Genomic DNA, 22,809 nt, shown 5'->3' with positions numbered 1-22,809 from the left:
CAGCCAGAGGGGAATTGTTTATCTGGGAATAATGAGGCTGCAGCTGGAACACAGGCCACGGCTTCATGTGCGTTGTAGGACGGTGCAGGCACTGCAAGAAGCAGTCCTGCCCCTTGCACGCTCATTTCTGCTGCTGTGCTGATTACGGAGCCATGTAGTGCCAGGAACCAAGGAACTGGTTCCCAAAAAAGACTGATTTTTCACCCATGTTAGCTCCGTGCTCTTCTTGGCCTTAGCAGCACTGGCTTGAAGCCACCCAGGTTTCAGCACCTGGCGTTAGGTGCCCGGTGGCATCCGGCTGCTTGCGGTGATTCGGGTTAAAAATACGCGGCCTCCGTCAGCCCCGGCTTGTTCGTCCTCTTTGCTGGAGGTCACCGTCCTCTTAGCGTAGCTGGGGTCGGTGCCTGTGTAATCCCTTCCAGCACGGTCCCGTTAAGAGCGGGGTGGCTTTTGCTGTAGATGCTTTTGTCGGATAATTCTGATTGAAGCTGATAGTGGCTGAACACACCGTCGTGCCGGGGTATCTCAGAGGGCAGCGATGAGCAAGTGGGGTACTCTGGGGTGATAATCTAAGCCTGCATCTGGTGGAGCCAGGATAGCACGTCTGACCATCCTCTTGCAGAAGCAGAACTCTACCCTGGAAAGAAATCACCTGGAAAACAGCTAGGGAGGCAGGCACCTGAGCATGAGATCTCGGCGTGATGCCCTGGGCAAAGGGAGCTGGAGCCCAGTTCTGGTACATGCAAACTAGGCGGTTATGAATTTGAATAAGGAGGCAATTTTACCCTTCCTGTGACACTGGTGAAAGGGTCCACGCTTCAATAACAATGTTGAAAATTCAGGAGTAGTGGCAAAAAGTCATAAAATTAATCAACTCGGGCAGAAAAGTACTTCAGTTGAAAGACAGGAACGGCACAGTCTGTTTAGAATCGCAGACAAGAATCAAGAGGAGCTGATTAGTCATATCAGGACTTTCAAAAGGAGAATGGGCTTTTTAGTAAAGAGGGAAAAAAGCCCACAAGAGCCAGCGCCTGGGAGAAGAAACCAGATGTATTTTAATTTGAAATGAAGCAGAGGTTTAAAGCATTAAATTACAAGTTGCTGGAACAAACTTTTAGAAGAAGGGGGAGATTTCTCTGAAGTTTTGGTGTCTTCAGATCAAGACTGGGGGCCTCTCTGGAGGAGGTGGCTTAGCCAGCTGCAGGTTACAGGACTGTATTCTTGGGGCACTCGGTTGCTTTTGATACAGAGGTCAGACTGGTTGGTGTTCCTTCCATTCTTCATGTCCCTGACTGGGTGGGCGATTGGTCCTCTAGGAAAGAGCAGTGGAATAGAGAAGATGGGTAGAGGAAGAAGAGACAAGGATGCAGCATTGCTTAATCCTGCTTTTTTTGTTCCTTTTTTTTTTTTTTTTTTAATTTAGGCAAGTTCCACATCCCTGGGAGCTCCAGCTTGGGGCCAGTTCTCCACGGTGCGAAGGTAGGCTTTCATTTTTCACACCCTCAGTCCGCGCCTGAAGCCTCTTCCCTACAGGAAGACGTCTCGGTGTGACCCCAAGCACAGCCTGAGCAATCTACTCACACGAAAGACTCTTTTCTGCCCTGCACAGCTGGAGGCCAGAAGAAAGAGAGATGTGGTGTGCTGCCCTCTGCTTTAGCCAGAGCAAAGTTCCAGGAACTACAGACTTGCATCTCCATCCTAGAAGATGTCTGTGTAACAGTGGTGCTAGTAGAGAAGCACTGAAAGAAAATGGCAAAAAAACCCAACACACAAAACCAAAACAAATGAAAAAAAAGAAAACAAAACCCTATCCAGTAGACCTAGTCTGTTCTTGTGTATTTGCATTTTGATGCAATCTTTCCCAAGGTGATTACATGCTGTTGCTATTTTGGTTTTTACGAGACAACCCATGACTGGAGAGGGTGGTGTCACTCCTCCTAAAGCTGCGAATCAGGGCTGGCTCTTGTCTCTTATAGAGAGGGTGACACTTTGGGCTTGGAGAGGGTGCATCAGCTTGAGAGTCACAAGGCCGTAAATTATCTTATTGTTCTTGTGATTAAACCCGCTAATTCCTGGCAATTCACAGTCTTAGGTGCAGACAATTCCCCATTTTGAAAATCAGTCGGCTGAGCAATTCCTCAAGGACACTGCGAGCAGAGTGGAGATGAGTTCAGTGTTTAGCAGAGTGGAATCCTCTCTTTGCCATGGAAGTGACTTCTGCTGCCCCACCAGAAGGGCATTCGCTGGTTCTGCTGAGGGGTGAGCGTCGCGCTCCCCACCCTGGGAGGTGCCACTCTCTGTAGGAAGACGTAGGTCGCAGCGCAGGTCTCGGGAGAGGAGGGGAATCGGTCCGTGTCTCGGGTGGCAAAGGGGCATCTTTGCCGCGGGACTCGCCCGAGCGCAGAGCCGCCCGAGCTGGCACGCAGCGAGCGCTGCTGCCGCTCCGTGGCGCTACGTTTGTACGCTGCAGCAACCCACCTCCCACCCCCCAGTCAAAAATCCTGATCGTTACTCAGGAAGAGAAGACACTGACTCTGCTGTGCCGGGTTTTATCGGGAGTGTGCGGTGTGCGGGAAGCTGACAGCGCGGGCTCGGCTCGAATCGTGCGAAACATTTACAGATGTGTCCGTGCGTGTTGGGCAGAGCTGTTTGTGCTGTTGGTGTGATGCAGGAGGGTGAGCAAGGGCTGATGTTGTTTTTGAAGGTGGGGGGAGGTGTTAGGAGTGGTATCAGATATTTGCTACGTTCTGAAAGGTCTGGTGATGTCCAAGAGGCTACACCAAGCTCCCAGGCCAGCAGGGAAGCGAGCAATGTCCATACAGCTTCCTGAACTAGATGGCTGTGTAGGAGAGGGAGATCTGTTTGTGGACACATGACACCAGATTACATCACCCTCTTGATAACTATAGTACAGCACAAATGCGTCTCACTGCTCGGTTTCCAAGAAAGAATCTCATGGAGGGTTTGTATGGTTTTGCTGTCTTAACAGCTTTTTTCTTTAACCCCTCAGGGTGACCCAGCTCAGCGAGGGCGTTTGGAGGAAGCCGCTGTCCAATTGCAGCAGATTTTCCGGATTGACATTTCCATTGCATTGAATATCCTCGGTAATGTGGACTTGCATTTTTGTCCTTAAACCACACATTTCTCTTCCTGAAGGACCTCCAAATTGTTGCAGGTCTAGTGTGAAGGCAGAGATGGCACATACCCAAGCTGAAGCCTCCTTTCAGCAATTTCAACTGTGCTTTGAGAGATTTATTGCCCTTTGTCCCATCCTGCCACCTGATTTATATCAGCATATTTAAATCCAGGCTTGGTTGAAGCCTGCACTGTTGTCCTGACATCTGTAGTTGGAAATTAAGCCATCTCTGTCTTTTTTACAACACGAGCTGTCGTATCCTTGTATCCTTTTTCGTCGTCCGAGATCTCCATCTTCCTGGCCAGCTGGAAAAGCAATTGCAGAATTGCAACTCTAAGAAGAGCTGGAGGAAGATGCAAGGATCTAAGAAAAAAAATCCCTGCCCTATATACACCACTAGTTGCAGCACCAAAAAAGCGAGCCGCGTCTGTGCGAGCCATACGTTGTGTTAGCCCGTGATCCTTCTTTGCAACGAGACTAGAAAAATCCCTAAAACGCAGCGTTGCCATTTTTCCTGTGGAAACTTTGGTCCTGTGGAGTGAGGGTTGGTGAGCCAGCCAGAAATGGACCGGAGCACTTGGCACGGGCCGAGGAAGGCCCAGTAGGTGTGGGGGAGATTGCTGCGATTGAGGCTGCATTCCATCTGTTTTCTTTTCCCCTGTTTTTTAACATTGTGTTCTTCTCAGGGATTGAAAGCATGAGAGCAGGCCGTCACAGGATAGCCTTTACCTGCTTCAAACTGGCAGCAGATCGAGGCTACAGCAAAGCCCAGTTCAACGTGGGTCTGTGTTACGAGCATGGCAGAGGCACGGAAAAAGACTTGGAAAAGGTATCCGTGGCTCGTAGGGTTGTATATCTGCAGCACAGACTGGGAGAATGGTCTGTGTTAGGTGCGCAGGCGCTTTCCTCCTTTTGCATGGGTGTGACAGTCTCCGAAATCTCGTTAGAAAATGCTGGAAACAATATAAACTGCGGGTTTGCTGGCTTCAGTGTCATAGATCTCCTCAGAGATGTGCTCCTGAAGTCCCTTTTCTCATAGCTTCCGAGGTCTTCTCACAGGTAGGAGGGCTGTGCCACTAGCACCCGGGAGAGTACCAGGGAGAAACCTGTCATGTTCCTGTATTTAAAACAGCACTGCACATCCGAGGGCTTCTTTACATCTCGAGCAGTCCGGTTTGGGTACCGTAACTACAGCCTGCCACCTAGTGCGTGCTGGCCACAGCCAGCATCTTCTGGAGCTGGAGAGATCCGCAACGGCGGCTCGTTTTGTGTAATTGTGTAGATCCCCGTTGGCACAGAGTCAGCTTTGCTGTTGTTGGCCCGGTGCCACCCCCTTCAACACGGGGAGTTGTGACCGGAGAAGGCAGGGTGGTTAGAGGGCTCTCGTACAGTCGCAGTCCGCTGTCTCACATGAACAATCTCGTCTTCTTCAGCGGGGAGGTGTGGGAGAGCTGCTGGGGTGAGCGTGTGCAGCTTATGATAGATCTGGACAGAGAGGTTAAGCTTGTCCTGGCCAGAGGGGAGTCATGTCACCCATGAGGGCATGTATTACCTGAATCACACAAGCGCCTGTCTCTTTTTTTCCAGGCAGCTTTTTATTACTACCAGGCGGCCAGCAGCTGTCACCCCATGGCACAGTACCGCTACGCTAGGTACCTCCTGTGGCACAGGCCTGAAAACGAATGGGACAGGCATCGGGAGGCAGTGACTTTCCTGGAGCAAGCAGCAGTGGCTGGGATTACAGAGGTGAGCGTCCACAGCACGCGAATTCAGAGGAGGAGCCTGCAGAGAACCCTGTCTAAGGGATGTGAACGACAAGACATCCTAGAAAGTGGCATCTATGGGACTGGAAGCAAAATGCTTCCTACATATTCATACTCCTGACAGGGTATGGGAGACAGCCCTAGCTGAACATGGGAGGCAACTAGGTACCCGCTGTGTCAACGGTGTTGGTTGTCTGTTTTGCTGTTGGGCTTTTTAATGTGGCTCTTAGATTAGACACCTCTTAGATTAGATGACCGTAGGTCATCGGCTTAGGAAAACTGACCGACGGTTGAAAGCGTAGCTCCGCGTTTCGCCTTCTCTCAATTCTGAGAGTACCGGTTGCTTTGGTGGAGCAGCTTCCGTGAGATGCTTCAAGTAAGAACAGATCCTCGTTTTGTATCTGAGACTTTTCAGGATGATTCATCCGCCACGGATCTGTGTACCCTGCCCTCCTTTCCCACCCTTCAGGAGATGCATTTAGGCATGTGCCATCTTGCGTTGCGAATGCCAGTCGTTCTGGCAGTGACTGTATCTCATGTAGCATGCTGTTCCAGGAAGTGCATCTGCTGTATCTTGCGGACAGCTCACGAGTAGGAGCTGTTCTCTGGCTCTGACTACCACAGTGAAGTTTGAAACGATATTCTGGGTCTTACAGTGTTATATGCTGATTCTATTGCACGTATAGCGGAGTTCTATATACCAAATGTGATTTTTTGCGTTCACCGTGTCAGACTGATTTTTCCTAGGACAGACCCTCCTTCTCTCAGCAGGCTCTGCAGCAAGCAGGGTACTTAGCACACCTTGCCTTGCCGCAGCAACCCCAGCGTTTGAGCAACTAGCAAAATCAGTGAAAGAACTGGAGTAATTAAGGGGCAAAATCCTGGCTGATTCGTATCGCGTGCTTTTGTTGCAGGCACAGGCTTATCTTGGAGTGTTCTACCTGAGGGGGCTGCAACCTAAGGAGAAGAGAGGTCTGAAGTACCTGCTGCTGGCAGCGAAAAACGGCGTAAGTAGTGGCTTTGTAAGCGATGATTGTTCTCAGTTTGGGATCATTGCAGGTTACAGGTGGCAGATTTCAGGGCTTCTTGGAAATTGGAGTGAGTGTCGGGACTTTACCACGGTGTCTGAAAGGACAGAGTGGAGCCTTGGTGCATTTTGAAGAAGAAACGGGCCCCGGGGCACAGACCTACAAAACATGAATGTAGAAACAGCCGTGTTGGGTTGGAGTAGCTCTTACAGCACCGGTGCTTATATTCATCTAGCATAATTTTACAGGTTTAGAGTATGGAGCATCTACACCCTCTTCAGTCAAACTCTTTTGCTGCTGTATCATTTTGAGAACTTTATTGTGTCTGTCTCGAACCTGTTCTTCAAAATTGGCCCGTTATCTCTTCCCTTCTGTAGAGAGGATGAAAAGTCTGTTTCTGTTTCTTTGCAGGGACCTTTAAAGTACTTAAATACTTGAATCTCCATTCAGCCTTCCCCCATTGTTTGAGTTTATCCTCACACATCATGTTGTCTGGATCCCCAGCAATTTTCTTGCTTGCTGTTGAACTTCTCCAAGTGACCCAGGTTCTTTTTTTTTTGAAGGATAGTGCCACAATCTCAGCATCGTACCGCTCCTGAATGCTCACTGGCACTCAGAGCAGTAGAAGTATGACATCCCATGTCTTGCAGCCAGATTTCTGCATCCCACTTCTGGTTCTTTACAGCACTGTGACATTGTTCACTCATTTTCAGCTTGCACTGCATTGTAATAGCTAGGTTTTTCGAAGAACTTGGTCATTTTAACTTCAGTTCCCACAGCTTTTGTGCAATGGAAGATAATGAATAGCTATTCCCTCTTCTTCTGGCTAATACTTCTGATTCTGTCGCCCTTTAGTATGTCCTCTCCGAGTCATCTCTTTCGCAGGCTGCAGAGTGCTGGTTTGGTTTGTCTCTCCAGGTAGTTAAGCTGTTCCATTTTGCTTGTCAGTCTTCTCTCTATTTTTCTAATTCTCCTTTGGCCATTTTAAGGTGCTTGGACTAAAACTGGACTCAGGATGGAGGCATGCCAGGGATCAGACATAATGAGATCCTCTGCTTTGTTCTGTATTCCCTTCCAATAATTCCAAATATTGTTCGCCCTTTTGCTTGCCACTGAACAGTGACTCCATGGTTTCGGGGAACTATCACAGTGACTCACAAATTTCTTTCTAGAAGCAGCATTGTGCATTTGTCAACACTCAAGTTTCCCCTGTGATTGCCTTGCCCGCCCTTAGCCTTGTGAGATCTTCTCTAATTAATTCTTTCCAGCAAGTTCCATCACCCTGAATGACATGCATCACTGGCAAACTTTGCCACTTCAGTTTTCACCCACTTTTAGGGACTCATTGACTCCTTTCTTCCAGCCTGGTGTCAGGTGGATGTGCTGCACAATATAACAGTGATTTATCTCATTAAATAGATGATTGTCATTTACTGAATGCCTAGTAAGCCATTAACAACAGGAAACGTAGCAGGTAACTGCAGGTCCCAGGAGTACCCCCCAGTAGATCAGTGTTTTGCATGTTTTGGTCACAGCCATGACAGTTCTCAGAACCAAGTCATCTTTCCTCATCTCTGCTTCCCAATGGATGCTGGCTGCGGGTGTACCACGGCCTCATCCTCGCTGTCAGGCTTGTGCATAAGCTCCCTGGGATGTAACTCCATGTTTTCTGCTGGGAAAAGGTCTCCATGAGTATGTTCTTTTCCCGTTACCCTGGTGTAATGTTTCTGTTTGGTTGGTTAAAAGAACACTGGATATGAGTGAAGCAAGGACGGCACCGTTTAGCTACAACTCCAAAAAAGGGAAAATGGGCACGAAAAGTCATGGGTTCAGTGTTTCCCTCTCAGGTTGTTGCTCTGTGCTGGAGCCGAGAGGGAACACAACGACGCTTCAGAGAACCGTGTTTTACTTCGGTCACCACTTTTTATCTTCCCTTGTTTCATGCGTGCAACCATAGAGTATAAAAACCATAGTAAAGAGGGTTGTTGGGGAACTGAATCTGACCTTTGGATCTCAAAGCGCGTCGCAGTCACTTATGCCATGCTGGTTTGGGGATCTCTTCTCCTTGTGGTCTTGTCTTTGAGGTGTTCATCCTGTAAGAGTTGGCCAGTGGAATACTCCGTACTTATTTAACCCTGTCTCTTATCACATCTGAAGTGCCAATCCTTCAACATGTTTATCTCATCTCTAAACAAGTTTATTGCTGTCATAAACTGAGACGTGCAACATTTTGCAAAGCACCCACTCGTTGAGTTCTTCACTTTCCTCTACCAGCTACATCCCAGACAGCAACACTTGCAATATGTTCTTTTCTCGTGGCTTTATTAAACCTTGCTACTTATTTCCTTTTTTGTTTTGTTTTGTCTTCTTTTCTTTTTTTTGCAAAGCCTTGTTTAGATCATGGTTCTGGTAGTCATACTCTTCAAGTCATGTTGCTGCCCTTTTTGCTGGAAAAGGTCTCTGTGACCACTAGCCCACGCCGTCGTTTCAATGTCTTGAGGACCATCGTCTTGCTGTCTGTCACACCCTTTGCCTCCCGTTGCATCTTAAAGATAAAGCGCACAGCTGACGCGTAAACATGTCATGGGTTCAGATTTGGCTTCACTGACCCATCTGCAGTGACATCCTCCACTTTCTCGTTCACTCTCAGCAGTTACGTGTGTCTGAGAACTTCACGTGCTTTTTCTCGAGCGCTTGTTTGCTTGGCTTCATTTCTGCTGCTTCAGGTTTCTTCTGGAATATAATTAGGTGGGGCTGAGCAAAACAGTGGTGCACTGTCGTGTTGAAGGCCTGATGGTGCCAAGGGGAATCTTCCAGCCCTTGGCAGCAAGTGCCTCTCTGGCATTTGCTGTGTTTTCACAAGACTTCTGCGTGAACTGCAGGAGGGCAGTCCACAGGGCGTGCGCAGGGTTTGGGTGTGATCAGGATGTGGGTGCAGTCCAGGCTGCCCACGTCCTTCTAGCTCTGACCCTTGAGACAATTGGGATGCTCTGCGGAGACAGCAGTTCCTTTGTTCCCGTGACACAGACCTGGAGTTGAAGGGAAATCGGTGAATTTAATTGGAAAGGGATAGGAAGGAGCGGAGCCAGAGATAGCTGGTAAGAGGCTCTGCTTCACATGTGCTTGGAGAAGGGACTAAATTACTGCAGATATGGTCTGAGGGAGCGAACATCGAGGAGTAAACCTTAAAGAAGGTGACCAAAGATAGAGCAGTAAACTTTAAAGAAGGTGTTAAAGACTCTCTGTTCTTCGTCCGTGTGCTGCCGTCACTTCTCCATCGTGTGGGGCTGATTGCTGTGCTTTCTCCCGTGGCTAGGATGCCCAAAGCAGGTATCACGTGGGCGTTTGCTATGAGAAGGGCCTTGGAGTGCAGCAGAACCTGGCAGAAGCGATGAGACACTACCGAGAGGCAGCTGCTGCGGGGAACGGGAACGCTCGGGAGAGGCTGCGAGTGTTAGAAGAGGAGGTGGAAGGTACCACGGGCGGCGGGGGAAGAGGGTGTGCGGGGCTGCGTGGGGTAACGACCCCATAAAAGTGGGGCCCGTGTTGCCGGAGGAAAGGCAGCGCGGGGAACACGGCAAGAAGAAGTCATTTTTGCTGAAGGGAGCACTCCTCTTTCTCACTTCTTTCCACTTCTTACCAGATATTTCCAGCTGGGCTGAGAGAAGCTGTTCCCATACTGGGATGTATCATTAATATCTTGGTTTAATGTACTTTCAGATGTGCGAACAGAGAATCCGTTCCCTTCTGGAATAAGAGCCTCTTCCTCTAGCCCCTGTTTCTGGGCTACTGAGCGTGTGCCTGCAGGCCTCCACGCCACCCAGCCCGGACAACCTGCCCTCGCCCTGCCCCACTCTCGGAGTGCAGAGGGGCTCCACACGATGCTGCTCAGCGGTGCGGGATGGAGCCGTGCCCTGGGAAACAGGGCACCGCCGCTGGAGCTGCACTGCTTGAAGCCCCACCGCTGCTGTTATTAGAGCGATGGGTAAGTGAAACCAGCAGGAGGGAGGGCAGCCCTTCCTCGTCCGAGCGGAGCTGGAAGCAGGCTAGCAGTGAGTGGAGAGAGAAAGCTTCCTGTTAACGGAGCAGGAGCCATTTTTAAAGACCAGAGTTTTGAGAATAAACCTTGTGATATCCCCTAGGCCACCATGTCATCTGCCCCTCTGCCTTCCAGTCCAGGATCGTTTCTTGTGCTCCTACATATGGAGCTATGTATAGACTCCCACCGTGCCACGGTGATGTGATTTGGGGCTCTCATTCCAGTAGCCCTGCACACCCTGCACTGGGTTTGCAAGGCGCCATGTGGTGATGTTGGCAGATAACTCCGTGCTGGGTCTGGCCTGCGCCCTCAGAGGCAATTTGATGCCCCTTCAAGGCTAGCTGTTCCCACCGTGGTTCTGCTACCGGCACAATCTGGGCTTCTCTCTACGTTGCCACTGCGGCAGTTTAATCTGAGAGCAAATTCTGATTATTGGTGCACAGGTTTTAGGGGGCTGTGGCTTATGGATCCACCTGTACCAGTGAGAGTAACGGCTGTCCTAAGCCATCCTGCACCATCATCGGTGTCCTTCGGTCTCTGGCATTGAGCTGCTCCCATGGGTACACCCCTTTGAGTCACGATGAGCAACAATTGCTTCAAAATTCATATAGTACATGTTTGCAGAGCACGCCAGCTCATTTTCACTGAAGTGGATAAGGGATGCTCCCAGTGGGCAGTAACCACTGTCAGGCAGACAGCGGCAAGCAGCTGGTATGATAATTTCTTCCACTGGGGCAGCTGAATCCGGAAAAAGACGTTTGTCCACACCAGTTTAAACTGGTTCAAGGGCATCTGTACAAACTGTCCAGCTTCCTGTAGCCGTGGTGCTCCAGTGCTTTGTGTAGATCAGGTTCTCAAAAACAAAGGCAGTGGCCCCATCCTGAACTCGCTGGGGTCTCCATTCAGCAAGGGAGGGGCACAGCCCGAGCTCAACACATCTGATTGTTCTTCTGGTCTGGTCTCCCTTTTTCTGCTCAGACCAAACTTTCTTAGACCATTTCCTTTATCAAGCAGGATACAATTAGCAGGAAATTCCTCTGGTGGATTTCCTATTCCATGATAATCTACGGCATGCTTACGCATTGGTCAGGGCAGGACGGGGGTAGGGGCTGGGGGGGTTGAAAGCAGTTTGCAGAATCAGGAAATTGAACCGAGAGAGGAATTTGTCTCCTTTTCAATCTTACTGTGATGTATTTTTGTGTAAAGATTGTCCTCTGACAGGCACATCAAAGTAACTTTCCAGAGGAAGACGCGAGGTTGTGCCGTGTGTTTGTCCTCTGCGCGCGTTCCCAAGACGCAGAGGAATCCCACAGGGCTGCATCTCCGCGCAGCCACAGATCCGCCTCCCTGGCGGTTTGCACAGCTGCATCTCCCTTAGAATTTGGCTCACGGTCATCGTTTCGGTGCAAGAGCCCGTTTTGTTTGTGAAACAAAACAGCAAGGCATTCCTATCAGCAGCCCAGCAGCATAAGCAGGCTGGGGCAAACCCACCAACCTAGTTTATTGCCAGAGACGGGGTCATCTGCAAAGTGCTTTGAAGACTCCAAATACAACAGTGGGTATTTTAGAATCGCAGAACGGTTTGTGTTGGAAGGGTTCTCAAGGATCATCTAGTTCCAACCCCCTGCCATGGGCAGGGACACCTTCCACTACACCAGGTTGCCCAAAGCCTCATCCAACCTGGCCTTGAACACTTCCAGGGATGGGGCAGCCACAGCTTCTCTGGGCAACCTGGTCCAGTGTGTCACCACCCTCTGAGTGAAAAATTTCTTCCTTAGATCTCATCGGAATCCCCTCTTTCAGTTTAAAGCCATGGGGCTTTAAAGGATGGGGCTTTGAGCAACCTGGTGTAGTGGAGGGTGTCCCTGCCCATGGAAGGGGGTTGGAACTAGATGATCTTTGAGGTCCCTCCCAACCCAAACCGTTCCATGATTCTACGACTCTCCTTTCGCCTACGCAGCCACTTCGCCAGCATGCCCCAGATTTGTTCTGGTGTTCTGTATCACAGTTGGAAGGCAGAAACCACTGTCCAGAAGCGAGTCCTATGTGCGCGCCATCCAGAAGCGCTCACCTGCCACCCACGCGCCGCTGCGTCAGCCCACAGAGGCGCTCTGGGTGCTCGTGCCACTGTTGTCCTTCCGTTCTCTGCGAGCGTGGATCCCCGTGGTTAACACCACCCCTGTGCTTCTTCCTGCGTTACTGATAGCTGTATCTTAGCTTCCCTACACACACTGTTATCCCACAACTGTCTTATAGCTCACGTACGTACACATCAAAGTGAGAACCCATAATATGGTTGAAGCTTGTGACTGAATATTTCAAAACAGTGTTTTCACACTTCCCTTTTCCCAGGTTACCTTTGGCAGACTCCAGCCATCTGTTGTCTGCTTCTGGGCAAGCACTCCGCTCCAAAATCCAATGGCCTCAAAAGAGAGCATGGAGAAGGAAATTGTGGGCACCTAGTGCAGCCACGGCAGAGATGCCAGAGCAGAAGTGCTGATTTTGGGGCGTTTTACGAAATGCCAAGCTCACAGTGGCAGAACCACAAAAGCTGAAACGATCAGTGGGAGACAACGGGCAGATCTCCATTTTTGAGTTGTCATTTCAGGCTTTTTCCAGATACCTCGTTATGTCACCTATAGCGCACCGTGTTCCAGAGATGGTAGTGTTAGAAAAACAACGATTTTATTTAAATAAGAACTGAGATCGTGGAGCCCGACTCCGCAGCGTGTTGCGAAGTCCGTGACTGCGATGTTTTATCATCCGTGGTGCACAGTCTATAATGCCATGGATGCAGCTGACTGTGGTGGGCTTGTGGTTGATCTAACACCCTCCCCACCCCTCCGTGGGCCTTTCCCTGGGAGGAGAGAACCCTCCTGCTGTTGTGTGACTTGGGCGTGATGGTAAGGTGAAAGATGAGGGTGGAAGAGGAGGAAAGCCAAGGTGGCAAGAACAGGCAGGTAGAAGGGAACTAAACAAGGTGGAATCAGTCATGGAGACATTTGGGGTGAGGCAAAGGGGGAAATCTGCCTGTCGTGGTCAGTCTAGATGTGGATGATCCAGTGACCCTGTTAAAGCACACGTGTGCACCCCAAATGCAGCAAGAAGCTCTGTCTGACTCTTATCTCCTTATCACAGCCACCAAGCTGCCTACAGAACTGGAGCACTGCCTTCCAGTCCAAGGCTCTTCCCACGTGCCGACAGCTGCCGCAGAAGCCCTGAGCCTGTTTCATTGTGGACTTGGACCTTCTGGGACAAAATCATTTCAAAGAGAGTGCTCATTTCTGAAAGGAAAGTGCTGGCCAGTCTTGTCCCAGCGGCATTCGAGTCAGCCCCAGCACCTTTTCCGAAGGTCTCAAAGGTCCTTGGTTTCTCCTGCCTTGCGTCTTCTTCATCCTGAGGTGAATGCGGAGAGTCAGGGGAGAAGACGTTGTCCTTGTAACTACCGGTGAGCGGCAAGGAGAGCCGAGCCACCCACGCTGGGTCAGCAGCCGTCAGCCTCTTGAGGGCCAGCTCTGGAGGGAGTGAAAACAAGAGCTGTTGGTGAGACGTGGAGTAGTGGAGAGCACGGGAGAGAAGAGGAGGAGGGTGGGAAGAAAGAAAAAATAAAATTTAATAAGAAATGAGGAGACTTCCTGAAATCAACTGATTGTAAACAGGTCTGGAGATAAGCTATCAGCAGCGTCATTCAAACCAGCAGCTTAAAAAAACCCAAATGAACTAGAACTGGTTTAAAACTACCATTTTGTTTTGTTTTTAAATATAATTACCATTAGGATCACTTTGCTTTCTCATTTGTTGCAGCCTCAAGTGGCCCTTCGCTAACTTGCTCACAAAGCCAGAGAAGATGAGGGCTTAGGACTGGCTGAAGGGGAGATGACAGTGGGAAGCTTTCAAGGGGGAAGTATCAGACAAAAAGAAGGTCACTGGTGGACTTCCCTTAAGGGTCACTCTAGGGTGGGAATTTGGGGAATTTGCTGCTAAGCAGGTATATCAAGTCCTAAAAGAAATGGGTTATTGTGAAAGCAATAATAACAGAAGTAGAATGAAATTCTGGATTATGAAATGCACAGCTGGATGGTTGAAGTCTAGTAACAAAAAATTGAGCTATAAAGTAGTTGTTCATCAATTGGGAACAGATGAGGAGCAGTGGGAGCCTGGTGTGGGTGGTGGCTGCAGGCTCGTTAATGTAGCAGTAACATGATTTCACCCCAAAATGGGCAAATGGAATCATACAATGTGTTGGTGAAGGTATTCCCCGTTGGCACAAAGACATGTCTGTGGTATTGTTATAGGTCTGGCGAGACCTGATTAGGAGCATTACGTACAAATTTGATTATCCATCCGTAGGAAAGAGGATCTAAAATGACAGAATTGCAGAGAAAACTGTGAGATGAAAGCAGGAGTGAGTCCAGCCTTACAAGACGGAGACCTCAAGAGGTAGAGGTGGCTTAGCCCAAGGGAGCAAGTGCTAACTGGGGATCTGACTGCGACCTGCCGTTATTTTGATGAGATAAGCGCCGACAAAGGAAATCTTTATGCTTAAAATAGTGCTGGCAAAAGAAGAAGTGATTATAACTGTCCACGAATAAACATATACTGGAAATTAAAGGAAGGACCCCATAGCAGGGTGAGCCTGGAATAGCTTCCTCGTCAGACGGCCGGGAAGGAAAGGGGGGTTCTTGTTTTTAAGGTAGAGCTTTGCAGTTGGTAAACAAGACTCCGTGATGTGGTGCACAGACGCAGCCTTCCGGCCCCGCGGCTCGTCGTTCCCAAAGCGTGACCGAGAGCCGCTGGCGGGTTCGATGCCACTGCCAGGTTCACAAAACACTTTTGAGCTGGAGAGCAGCAGAACAAGGAGCTGGGGTCTCACCGTGGAACAGCAAATACCCCAACGGTCCCACTCAGATGGCAAGAGCCGGTGTCGTTATCTAATTACGCAGCTCTGGCTTACAAAGTGACCTGTGAAAGGAGGGTCCCCATCCTCATGCACTTGTGCTGCTTCTGGAGATAATCAATACCCTGGGACACGTGGTCCTCAGTTACTGAGACAAGTCTCCTTCCTCAGCCGGCTACGTAATTAGTCCTTTTTCTCTGAAAAACTTGTGCCCTGGGGTGGGTGGGCTGGGGGTGAGGGCTGGGATTCAAAACCTGGGAAGGGGAGACAGGCAGACGCATCACTTAGATTTTGCTTCCGCTGAAGACCCAACGTTGGTTTGTGTTGCTTAACTTTCAGGATTCTTTTCGCAATCTCAGTATTTTCTTTCAGTCTCGGTGACTGTTCATTAAAAGATCTCCCGAGCGTGCCAAAGTCCCACGTTTTTGCTCTAAAACAGCCACAGTTCTGTCCTCCTCGGTCTGCAAGAAGCCACCGCATTCCCTGAATACTTTGATGCTTCAGCTCTGGAGCAGAGCACGGCTGCTCACTGCAGGGAGAGCTGAGCTCTGTACGGTTCTGCGACCACGAAGCTTTAAAATGAGATATAAAATTTGACCAATAACTCCGTACTGCCTTCTTTTAATGGTGTTTTGGGGTGCTTTTGGGTTGTAGAACAAATAAAGTTCTCTCTCTCTCTCTCACCTGCTGCTGCGAGTGCTCCGTTTGGCTGGTGGGGGATAAATGGTGCCAAGAGTTGAGCCCGTGGGCGGACGCTCGCAGCGCAAACGGGCAGAGCGCTGCCCGGGGCAGGTTACCCACCACCTTCCCCCCGCCACGAACGGCACAAAGACCCGGCCAGCCTCGGCCAGCTGTTGTGATTCTCCTGAGCACAAGCAGCGTTTCCTTCCTCCCTCTCTCAGGATGCAAGTCCACTTCTCTGTTTGTGTTTGGGAGAGGAGGAAGGAGTCCAGCGGCTCCGTTGCCTTTTTGGGAAGGTCTGGGCTCATGGTTAAGGTTGTTTTTCAGCACTGGAACAGGGCAGCTTCTCGTGTCGTGTTCAGCATTGAGCCACGCTGGCATAGCCTCAGCATGCACTGGTGGTGTTCACTGTGAAATTCCAGTAATTTGGCTAAAGGGTGGGTTGTTTTGGGTTTGGGTTTGTTTTTTTTTTTTCTATCAGTCAAATCCAAGAAGCATGGGAGATGGCAATTCATGGATTTTGTAGGATGCTGCCTGTCTGGGCAGGACTGGATCCAGACAGATCTGCTGAGCAGGGCCTCCAGTCCCTTAATGAGACTGGTGCATGTCAGAGCACCCATGGGACGGAGCTGGGCAGCCTGTTCGCTCCCTGCTCTTGGCTGCAGGACCTTTAAATCTGAGGAAGCTCTTGTTTCACCCAGCCTTTCCTTCGTTAGCTCCTTCCTAGAATAAAAGGGCAGGAAGGCAAGCAGAGAGGAGCAGCATGGGTCTCCCTCTAAGCAAGAGCACAGCAAACACCCAGCTCTGCCATTCAAACGACCACAGCAGCAAAGCTCCATGAGCTCCTCTCGCCGTGGAGGAGCGCAGAGGCTCCACAATGAAATTTCTGCTACGGGACGTGAGTCAGCCCAACTCTTTCCAATTGAAATGCCAGGAGAAGAGGTTTTTTAGAACAAATCAATAAAAGGAACATGAAGAAAATGTCAGGCCCAGATGGTATTCACCCTGGAGTGCTGGAGGAACTCGGATATGAAATTGCCTGGTTTATTAACTGCTGTTCGTTAACTACTGCTTCAAATGAATACGGTATCAGAGGGAGGGAAGGTGGAAATGGTGACATGAGTTAACTCTTCGAGCGCCTGAAGGTGAATCTCGCGCAGGCAGATTCCTGTAAATCATTCTACGCGAGACAGCGGAGAGCCGAGCACCTGCTACTCGGACAAGAACTGACGTGACATTTGCAAGGTGGGGAGTCGCGTTTTGCAGATTTGTTGGCGTCTTTGGAAGAGGTGGATGAAGAGTCCTGGTTGACAGAGGACACCTGAGCTGGCAGAATAGCAGTAGCCAGGCTCACAGGAGAGCTGAGCTCTCCTGGAATTAAAAGCGAGGTTCTGTCGGGGACTAACTTAAAAGCTGGGAAGTGAGAGTAGGAATAAATAATCTTCCCTGCAAAGAGAGGTCGTTAGTGGAGTCCCAGAGTATCTGTTCAACATAGCGACAAAGGACATGGAGAAGTGGATGGTGTTTGTGTTGACTCTACTAAACCACCCAACAACATAAAAGCAGAGGGTTGCTGAAGGACCCAATAATACTGAGTGCCATGAGGCTAAAAAAGTGGTTGATGGATCTCTGTCACCAGCTGTTGGATAATGGTCACGGGGAAAGACACATCATTTGTTGATGATTCTCCCACCACGCAGAGGAGGAGCTGGGAGTCACCATGAACAGTTTGGGAATAGAGCTCATCATGGAGCTTGGGCAGGACAGGAATGAAGAACAAACCAGAAGACCTCCTTATACCACCAGTGGAGATGTATCTTAAACACTGCGCAGGGTTCTGGTCACCACATCTCAATAAAGAGACACTGAAACTAGTAACAGGTTAGTCACAGGAGATGAGTCTGGACTAGTTCAGCCTGGTAGGAAATAGGAGCCTGATGGGGCCCAAAGGGAATGTAACATCTTGAGGGGCTCAACAAGGACAGCTCCTCACTTTTCCTACTCTGCATGGACTAGGAGACCATGAAACAAAGGAGCTTAGGACAGCAAGGGAAGCAGTTCACGTGGTGCATAGTTAAACCAGACTTCACCCCTACGCAGTAACAGAGGTCAACCACCACAGATACAGCTATGGGAGGAAAGATCTACCAAGAATGATGGAACACATGAAAAAATCCAACACAAAGCTCAATGAGTCCCTTTGCTGTAAACTGCCTGGCACCAACAGCATCGGATGGTCCATACGTGCTGTCCCAAGCATCTGCCACTGGCAGAGCCGTCCTAGGAGATGAGATGTCCTCTGGCTTGTGGCAGGCCAGCAAGTTTTATCTTCTGAATGGGGTTAGTGTGTTATTTGAGGATATCCTGCTGCTGGAGCCCCCCACCAGCCCCAGTGTGCTCCCAGTAGCGAGGCCACCTCACCTGCCTGCGGCTCCAGGAGGGTCTCCAGCTCCTCTCCCACCAGCTGCTGCACGGAGAGCTCAAACCCACTCTCGGAATCGCGGTCCTCTGCCTCGCTCTCACCGTGCCCGCTGTCCTTCGTGCTCAGGCAGTCAGCATCCAGCCCTGCAGCCCTGCCAGGGGGCCGAACACTCCAGTCACACTTCAACCCTCAGCACGACCCTGCCCCACTGATGACTTTCAAGGTGGTTGTCTTCAGCCCCCATAACATGACCCAGAGGTGAGGTATGGGCATCCTCCCAGTGCACCGTTCACAGCACCAAAGGCATAACCATTTTAGTCCCCACCGATTAATGAGTTTTATGTTGTTTTTTTTTTTAAAAAACCCCAAACAAACACAAACACCTGAACAAAAGCACTGGGATCAGGAGTGTTCCGGACCCTCTGAAAACTGAGTGTGGGATACACATTGGGCTGCTCCACATTTCTGGCCTGAAAGGGTTTTTATCCTTCTGCAGGGAGATCCTGAGCAAACAGGGAGCTGCTAGGTCTTCCTCATGAATTGAGAGAAGCTGCCCATGTGCAGGACCAGGTGAGGGGCTTCGCAGCCAGCCCTGCCCCAGCAGCCCCAGAACAGCTTTCCCTCCCTCTCCATCCTCAGCAGATGGAGATGATGAGGAGAAAGGTGGAGAAAGCTGTGTCTGCCCATGGCTTGGGCAGGTGGGGACAGGGGGGACATGGTGAGGCAGCGATGAAGCCCTGGCATCCTCAGGAGCATTCAACTCAGAGATGTCAACAGCATAATATAATGGGAACACCATAAAGTTTGTCTCTGGGATCATCTTCAGCACACAGCTGGGATCTCAGTCTGTCCTATCCCTGCTGGCAGCATCTCCCTCACTAACCTCCTGGCCCAGGGACAGGTGTCCTGAATTCATGTCAACAGCCAAGAGCATCTCTAAGAAAGTACCCAGAGCCATGAGGAAACTCGTCCTTTTGCTGCTGCCTCCAAAGCTGGGACCCTCTGTGCTCACAAGGTCACCTTTCATCGCACCTGAACACATCGGTGTCCCACTAGCAAGGACAGGCAGGTGGTTCATGGCTGTGAGGGAGCTCAGGTAGGTATGGAAGGAGCTACTAAAGGTGCCCCAGGGAGGAGGCAAAGAGCAGCCCTAGGAGGTAGTTGGGTACCAACAGGGAGACAGGACCAGAGGAGCACAGCCATCCCCTGAAGGGAGGACCTACCTCCCTAAATTCAGGTCAGCAAAACTGAGGATGAGATTTTCACCTTGTGTGTCTGCTGCCCTGGTGCCTCCTGCCCTTGGAGGCTCTTGGGGCCAGCGGGACTGGAGCGGAGGCAGCAGAGACGCAGGGGAAGGGAAGGGCTGAGAGCCAGCCTTACCTGCTGCCGTTCTTGGCCGTGTACTTGTTTCCCCTGTGGTTGGTCCTGGGCTGGAACTGGCCCTGGTGCAGCAGGGAGAGCAGCTGGGAGATTTGCTGTAAGGCAGGAAAAGCCTGTTGAGCCCCGGCGGTGGCCACTCAAGCTGCTTCCTGCCAGGACGTCCCCTCCGAACTCCCCCCCTCACCCTGGCCTTTTTATAGCGTTTCCTCCTCCTGCAGATGGTTCAGCATCCCCACACCGGGGGGGAACAAGCAGCCAGGCAGCCCACCTGGCCCCCGGGCTTCCCCTGCACCATCTCGGCCCACCAGTCTCTGCCCACACACTCCCCTGCAAAAGTGAGCATGGGGATGTCCCCTTCCCTGTGTGATGGCCACCCCAGCTCCCAGGGCATCCCGGTGGGCATGGGGAGACCCTCCCCCTGCTGAGGTGGCTGTTCATCCAACCCAGCTCCTACTCCTGGGGCACCTCTGCCCAGGGCTGGGAGAAGACACCAACCAAAGACCATCAGGTTGCACACTCCCACCACCCCAGGGTGTGCCAGACCTGGGCGAGGAAGGATTTGGGAGGGTGGGGAGGAGGCTCCTACCTGCACCGGAGGCGATTCCATCGCGAACTCTCCAGTGGGACTCTGCTCCGCCAGTGCCACCAGTGACAGACGGACCAGGCTCCTGAGGATGTGCTGGTGGGGCTGGGAATGCTCAGGTCCCCCAGCACCCAAAGGCTGGTTGGGTGGCAGTGGGGGCTCTCCCACGGACCCCTGCGGTGGCTTCACCAAGCTCTTGCAGTGCGGTGGTGCATCCGGGGGGCTCGCAGCCTCTTTCGCCGAATTTTTTGGTCTGTGGGGCTGGCAGGGCCAGCGCTGCAGGATGGGCAGGTTGAAGGTCTCCTGCTGCTCATCTGGGTCCTTTTGGGTCCTCTGATTTCTCAGGGTCCTGTAGAGAGTGGGGGTGAGGTGGAGGGGAGCCTGAGGGGAACCCCCCAGAATGGGGGCAGCTGTGCCGGGCACATCCTCCTGGCAGGGACGGGGGGCCTCAGCCTCCCGGGGCCGGCCCCGGAGCAGTGGGACAAGGTGGATATCCGTCTTCTGGATCTGCCTATGCGGCTTCTTGAGCTGCTGCTGCCTGCGGGCATCCTCTGCCTCCCTGCAGTTGTAGGCCATGCCGTCCTTCTTCTCCTTCTTACGCAAAGACAGGGTTAAAACCAAAAGAAGAAGGCACCCACCCAGGAGAGTGGCCAGGCAGATAACGGCCACCACAGAGGGGCTCAGCCACCCAGGATCCTGGGCCAAGATTTTGGAGAACGCCCCATGATGCCGGAAAACTAAGCGGACCCGAGCCAGGGTGTGCAGGGGGACGGCCCCTCCGTCGCTCACCCGGACCACCAGCTCCCGCTCGCTGCCAGCAAGGCTGCTGGCGTTGCTGGCGTTGAGGAAGACCTGCCCCAAGAGAGGGTCCAGGATGAAGAGCCCAGCATCATCCCCACCCACCAGATCATACCGGAGAGCCCCGTTGATGCCAGAGTCCATGTCCCTGGCTGCGATGGTGAAGAGGAGGCGAGTGCCAGCGCACGACGCGAGTGTTGCATTGGTCACCGCTGCAGCCCCTTGGGTGCTCCTGTTCCCAGGGGCCACCCAGAAGCACCCTGTCTCTGCATTGACCAGGATGGAGAGCATGGCCACGCCTCCCACCAGCACCGGCGCAGTGACAATGGGCGCGTTGTCGTTCCGGTCAAGCACAGCCAGCCTGATGGAGACATTGGATGCCAGCTTGGGATGACCACCGTCCTCCACAGTCACCAGGAACTCCAGGCTCCTCACCTGCTCGTAGTCAAAAGCTTGGAGGGCAAAAACATCCCCAGTGGTGGGGTCAATCGAGACCAGACCTGAAGCCAAGGAGTCCAGGATGCTGTAGGTGATTTTCCCATTGAAACCCAAGTCGGGATCGGTGGCACAGACAGTGAGCAGGAAGACAGGTGCTTCGGTGTTCTCAGCAACGGCAACCTCATAGGTGGCCTTCTCGAAGGAGGGGGCATTGTCGTTGATGTCGCTGATGCAGATAGTGAGGTGTTTCAGCACGGCCAAGGGGAGGTCACCCTGGTCCCGCACCACCAGCGTCAGGTTGTACTCGGCACGCAGCTCCCTGTCGAGCGTGGCGTTGGTCATCAGCATGTAGCTGTGGCTGTTGGTCCTCTTCAGCCTGAAGTGCTCATACCCTTGACTGAGGGAGCAATGCACTTGGCCGTTGCTTCCCGAGTCAGGGTCACTGGCTGTCACCAGAGCCACGAAGCTGTCTTTGGGGAGGGCTTCGGAGAGCACGGGTGCCCGCGCAGCCCAGGTGATGTGGACATCAGGAGCATTGTCGTTGACGTCCAGGACTTTGACCAGGATCTTGCAGTGGGCTGGGATGGGGTTGGCGCCCAGGTCCCGGGCTTGCACGTCCAACTCGTAGGTGTGGGTTTCCTCATAGTCCAGCGGGTGCTTCAGGATGACGCTGCCTGTGCGGGCATCGATGCCAAAAGCGCTCAGCACCTCCAGGGGCGCGTGCTTGCTCAGGCTGTACTCAATCTCCCCGTTGGGACCCTGGTCGGGGTCGGTGGCCGTGACCGTCACAAGGAGAGTCCCGGGCACAGCGTCCTCCCGAACCTCTACCATCAAAGAGCTCTCTGCAAAGACGGGGCTGTTATCGTTGGAGTCGAGAACGATGACTTTAATTAAAGCGGTACCTGATTTTGGTGGCTCCCCATGATCAGTGGCCGTCAGCACGAGGTCGAAGGAGGAGTGCAGCTCCCGGTCCACTTCTTTAACCACAACAAGCTCCGCGTGCCTCGTACCATCAGAGCTGGAGATGACCTCCAGAGCAAAGTGCTCGCTCCGGGAGAGGGTGTAGGAGCAGCGGGCGTTGGGGCCAGCGTCGGCATCCAGAGCTCGGTCCAGCGGGATCCGCGTCCGCAGGGATGCGCTCTCCGACATCTCCAGCTCCAGCTCAGGCGTGGGGAAGCGTGGTGCGTTGTCGTTGACATCCAGCACTTGAACCTCCACGTGAACGAGAGCCAGGTTTTGGGCAGCCAGCACATCAAATGAGACCCAGCAGGGATCACTGTGCCTGCACAGCTGCTCCCTGTCCACCCGCCCGGCTGTGCTGAGCACTCCGTCCTCACTCCCCACGTGCAGCGGGAACCTCCCGGGGGTCTCCATCAGCTGGAAGGTATCTGCTGTTTCACCACTCTCACCCCCCTCGAAGTGCTCGGCCAGCATCCCGATCACCGTTCCCGGCGGCACTTCTTCAAACACCCGGTACTGCACCGTGAACGTGGCCACCTCCTGGGCATCGGTGGAGAGGAAGAGGTACCACCACAAGGCTGGGAGATGGAGAGCAGAGCGGCTCAGCAGCAGCATGCTGCTGGTGAAGCCCACCGCCCCGCTGCCCCGGCACGCAGCCGCGGGCTTCCCCGCCTGCCGCTGCAT

At 52.0% G+C, this 22,809-nt stretch overlaps 2 protein-coding genes across 2 annotated transcripts in view; one reads left to right on the top strand and one right to left on the bottom strand.

Annotated features, from left to right (window-relative positions):
• The window catches only part of DELE1 (DAP3 binding cell death enhancer 1), a 19,434-nt gene extending 6,303 nt beyond the window's left edge, over positions 1 to 13,131 (top strand). Inside the window, exons 5-12 of the mRNA XM_086621684.1 lie at positions 1,424 to 1,479; positions 3,011 to 3,104; positions 3,823 to 3,965; positions 4,724 to 4,882; positions 5,814 to 5,906; positions 9,244 to 9,400; positions 9,648 to 9,912; positions 13,105 to 13,131. Coding sequence (XP_086477810.1) covers positions 1,424 to 1,479; positions 3,011 to 3,104; positions 3,823 to 3,965; positions 4,724 to 4,882; positions 5,814 to 5,906; positions 9,244 to 9,400; positions 9,648 to 9,904 — 959 coding nt within the window. The 3' untranslated portion in view covers positions 9,905 to 9,912; positions 13,105 to 13,131. The remainder of the gene's footprint in view (positions 1 to 1,423; positions 1,480 to 3,010; positions 3,105 to 3,822; positions 3,966 to 4,723; positions 4,883 to 5,813; positions 5,907 to 9,243; positions 9,401 to 9,647; positions 9,913 to 13,104) is intronic.
• On the bottom strand, positions 13,117 to 22,809 carry PCDH12 (protocadherin 12). Its single transcript, XM_086621839.1, has 4 exons — positions 19,933 to 22,809; positions 19,347 to 19,441; positions 17,966 to 18,117; positions 13,117 to 13,481 (listed from the first exon to the last, which is right to left on the bottom strand). The coding sequence occupies exons 1-4, from the start codon at positions 22,807 to 22,809 to the stop codon at positions 13,117 to 13,119; spliced, it is 3,489 nt and encodes a 1,162-aa protein (XP_086477965.1).

This window comes from Tauraco erythrolophus, chromosome 16, assembly GCF_009769465.1.
Source record: "Tauraco erythrolophus isolate bTauEry1 chromosome 16, bTauEry1.pri, whole genome shotgun sequence".
NCBI classification, from domain to species: domain Eukaryota; kingdom Metazoa; phylum Chordata; class Aves; order Musophagiformes; family Musophagidae; genus Tauraco; species Tauraco erythrolophus.
The sequence above is the reverse complement of the archived record's forward strand: the minus strand, read 5'-3'. Positions and strand labels throughout refer to the sequence as shown.

Excerpts from the sequence above, each read along its gene's own strand:
- PCDH12 (XM_086621839.1), bottom strand. The coding sequence starts at position 22,809 with ATGCAGCGGCAGGCGGGGAAGCCCGCGGCTGCGTGCCGGGGCAGCGGG. Across the intron at positions 19,442-19,932 it reads TGGAATCGCCTCCGGTGCAG|CAAATCTCCCAGCTGCTCTC; the intron begins GTAGGAGCCTCC and ends CCTGCCTTACAG. Across the intron at positions 18,118-19,346 it reads ACGGCCAAGAACGGCAGCAG|GGCTGCAGGGCTGGATGCTG; the intron begins GTAAGGCTGGCT and ends GCCCCCTGGCAG.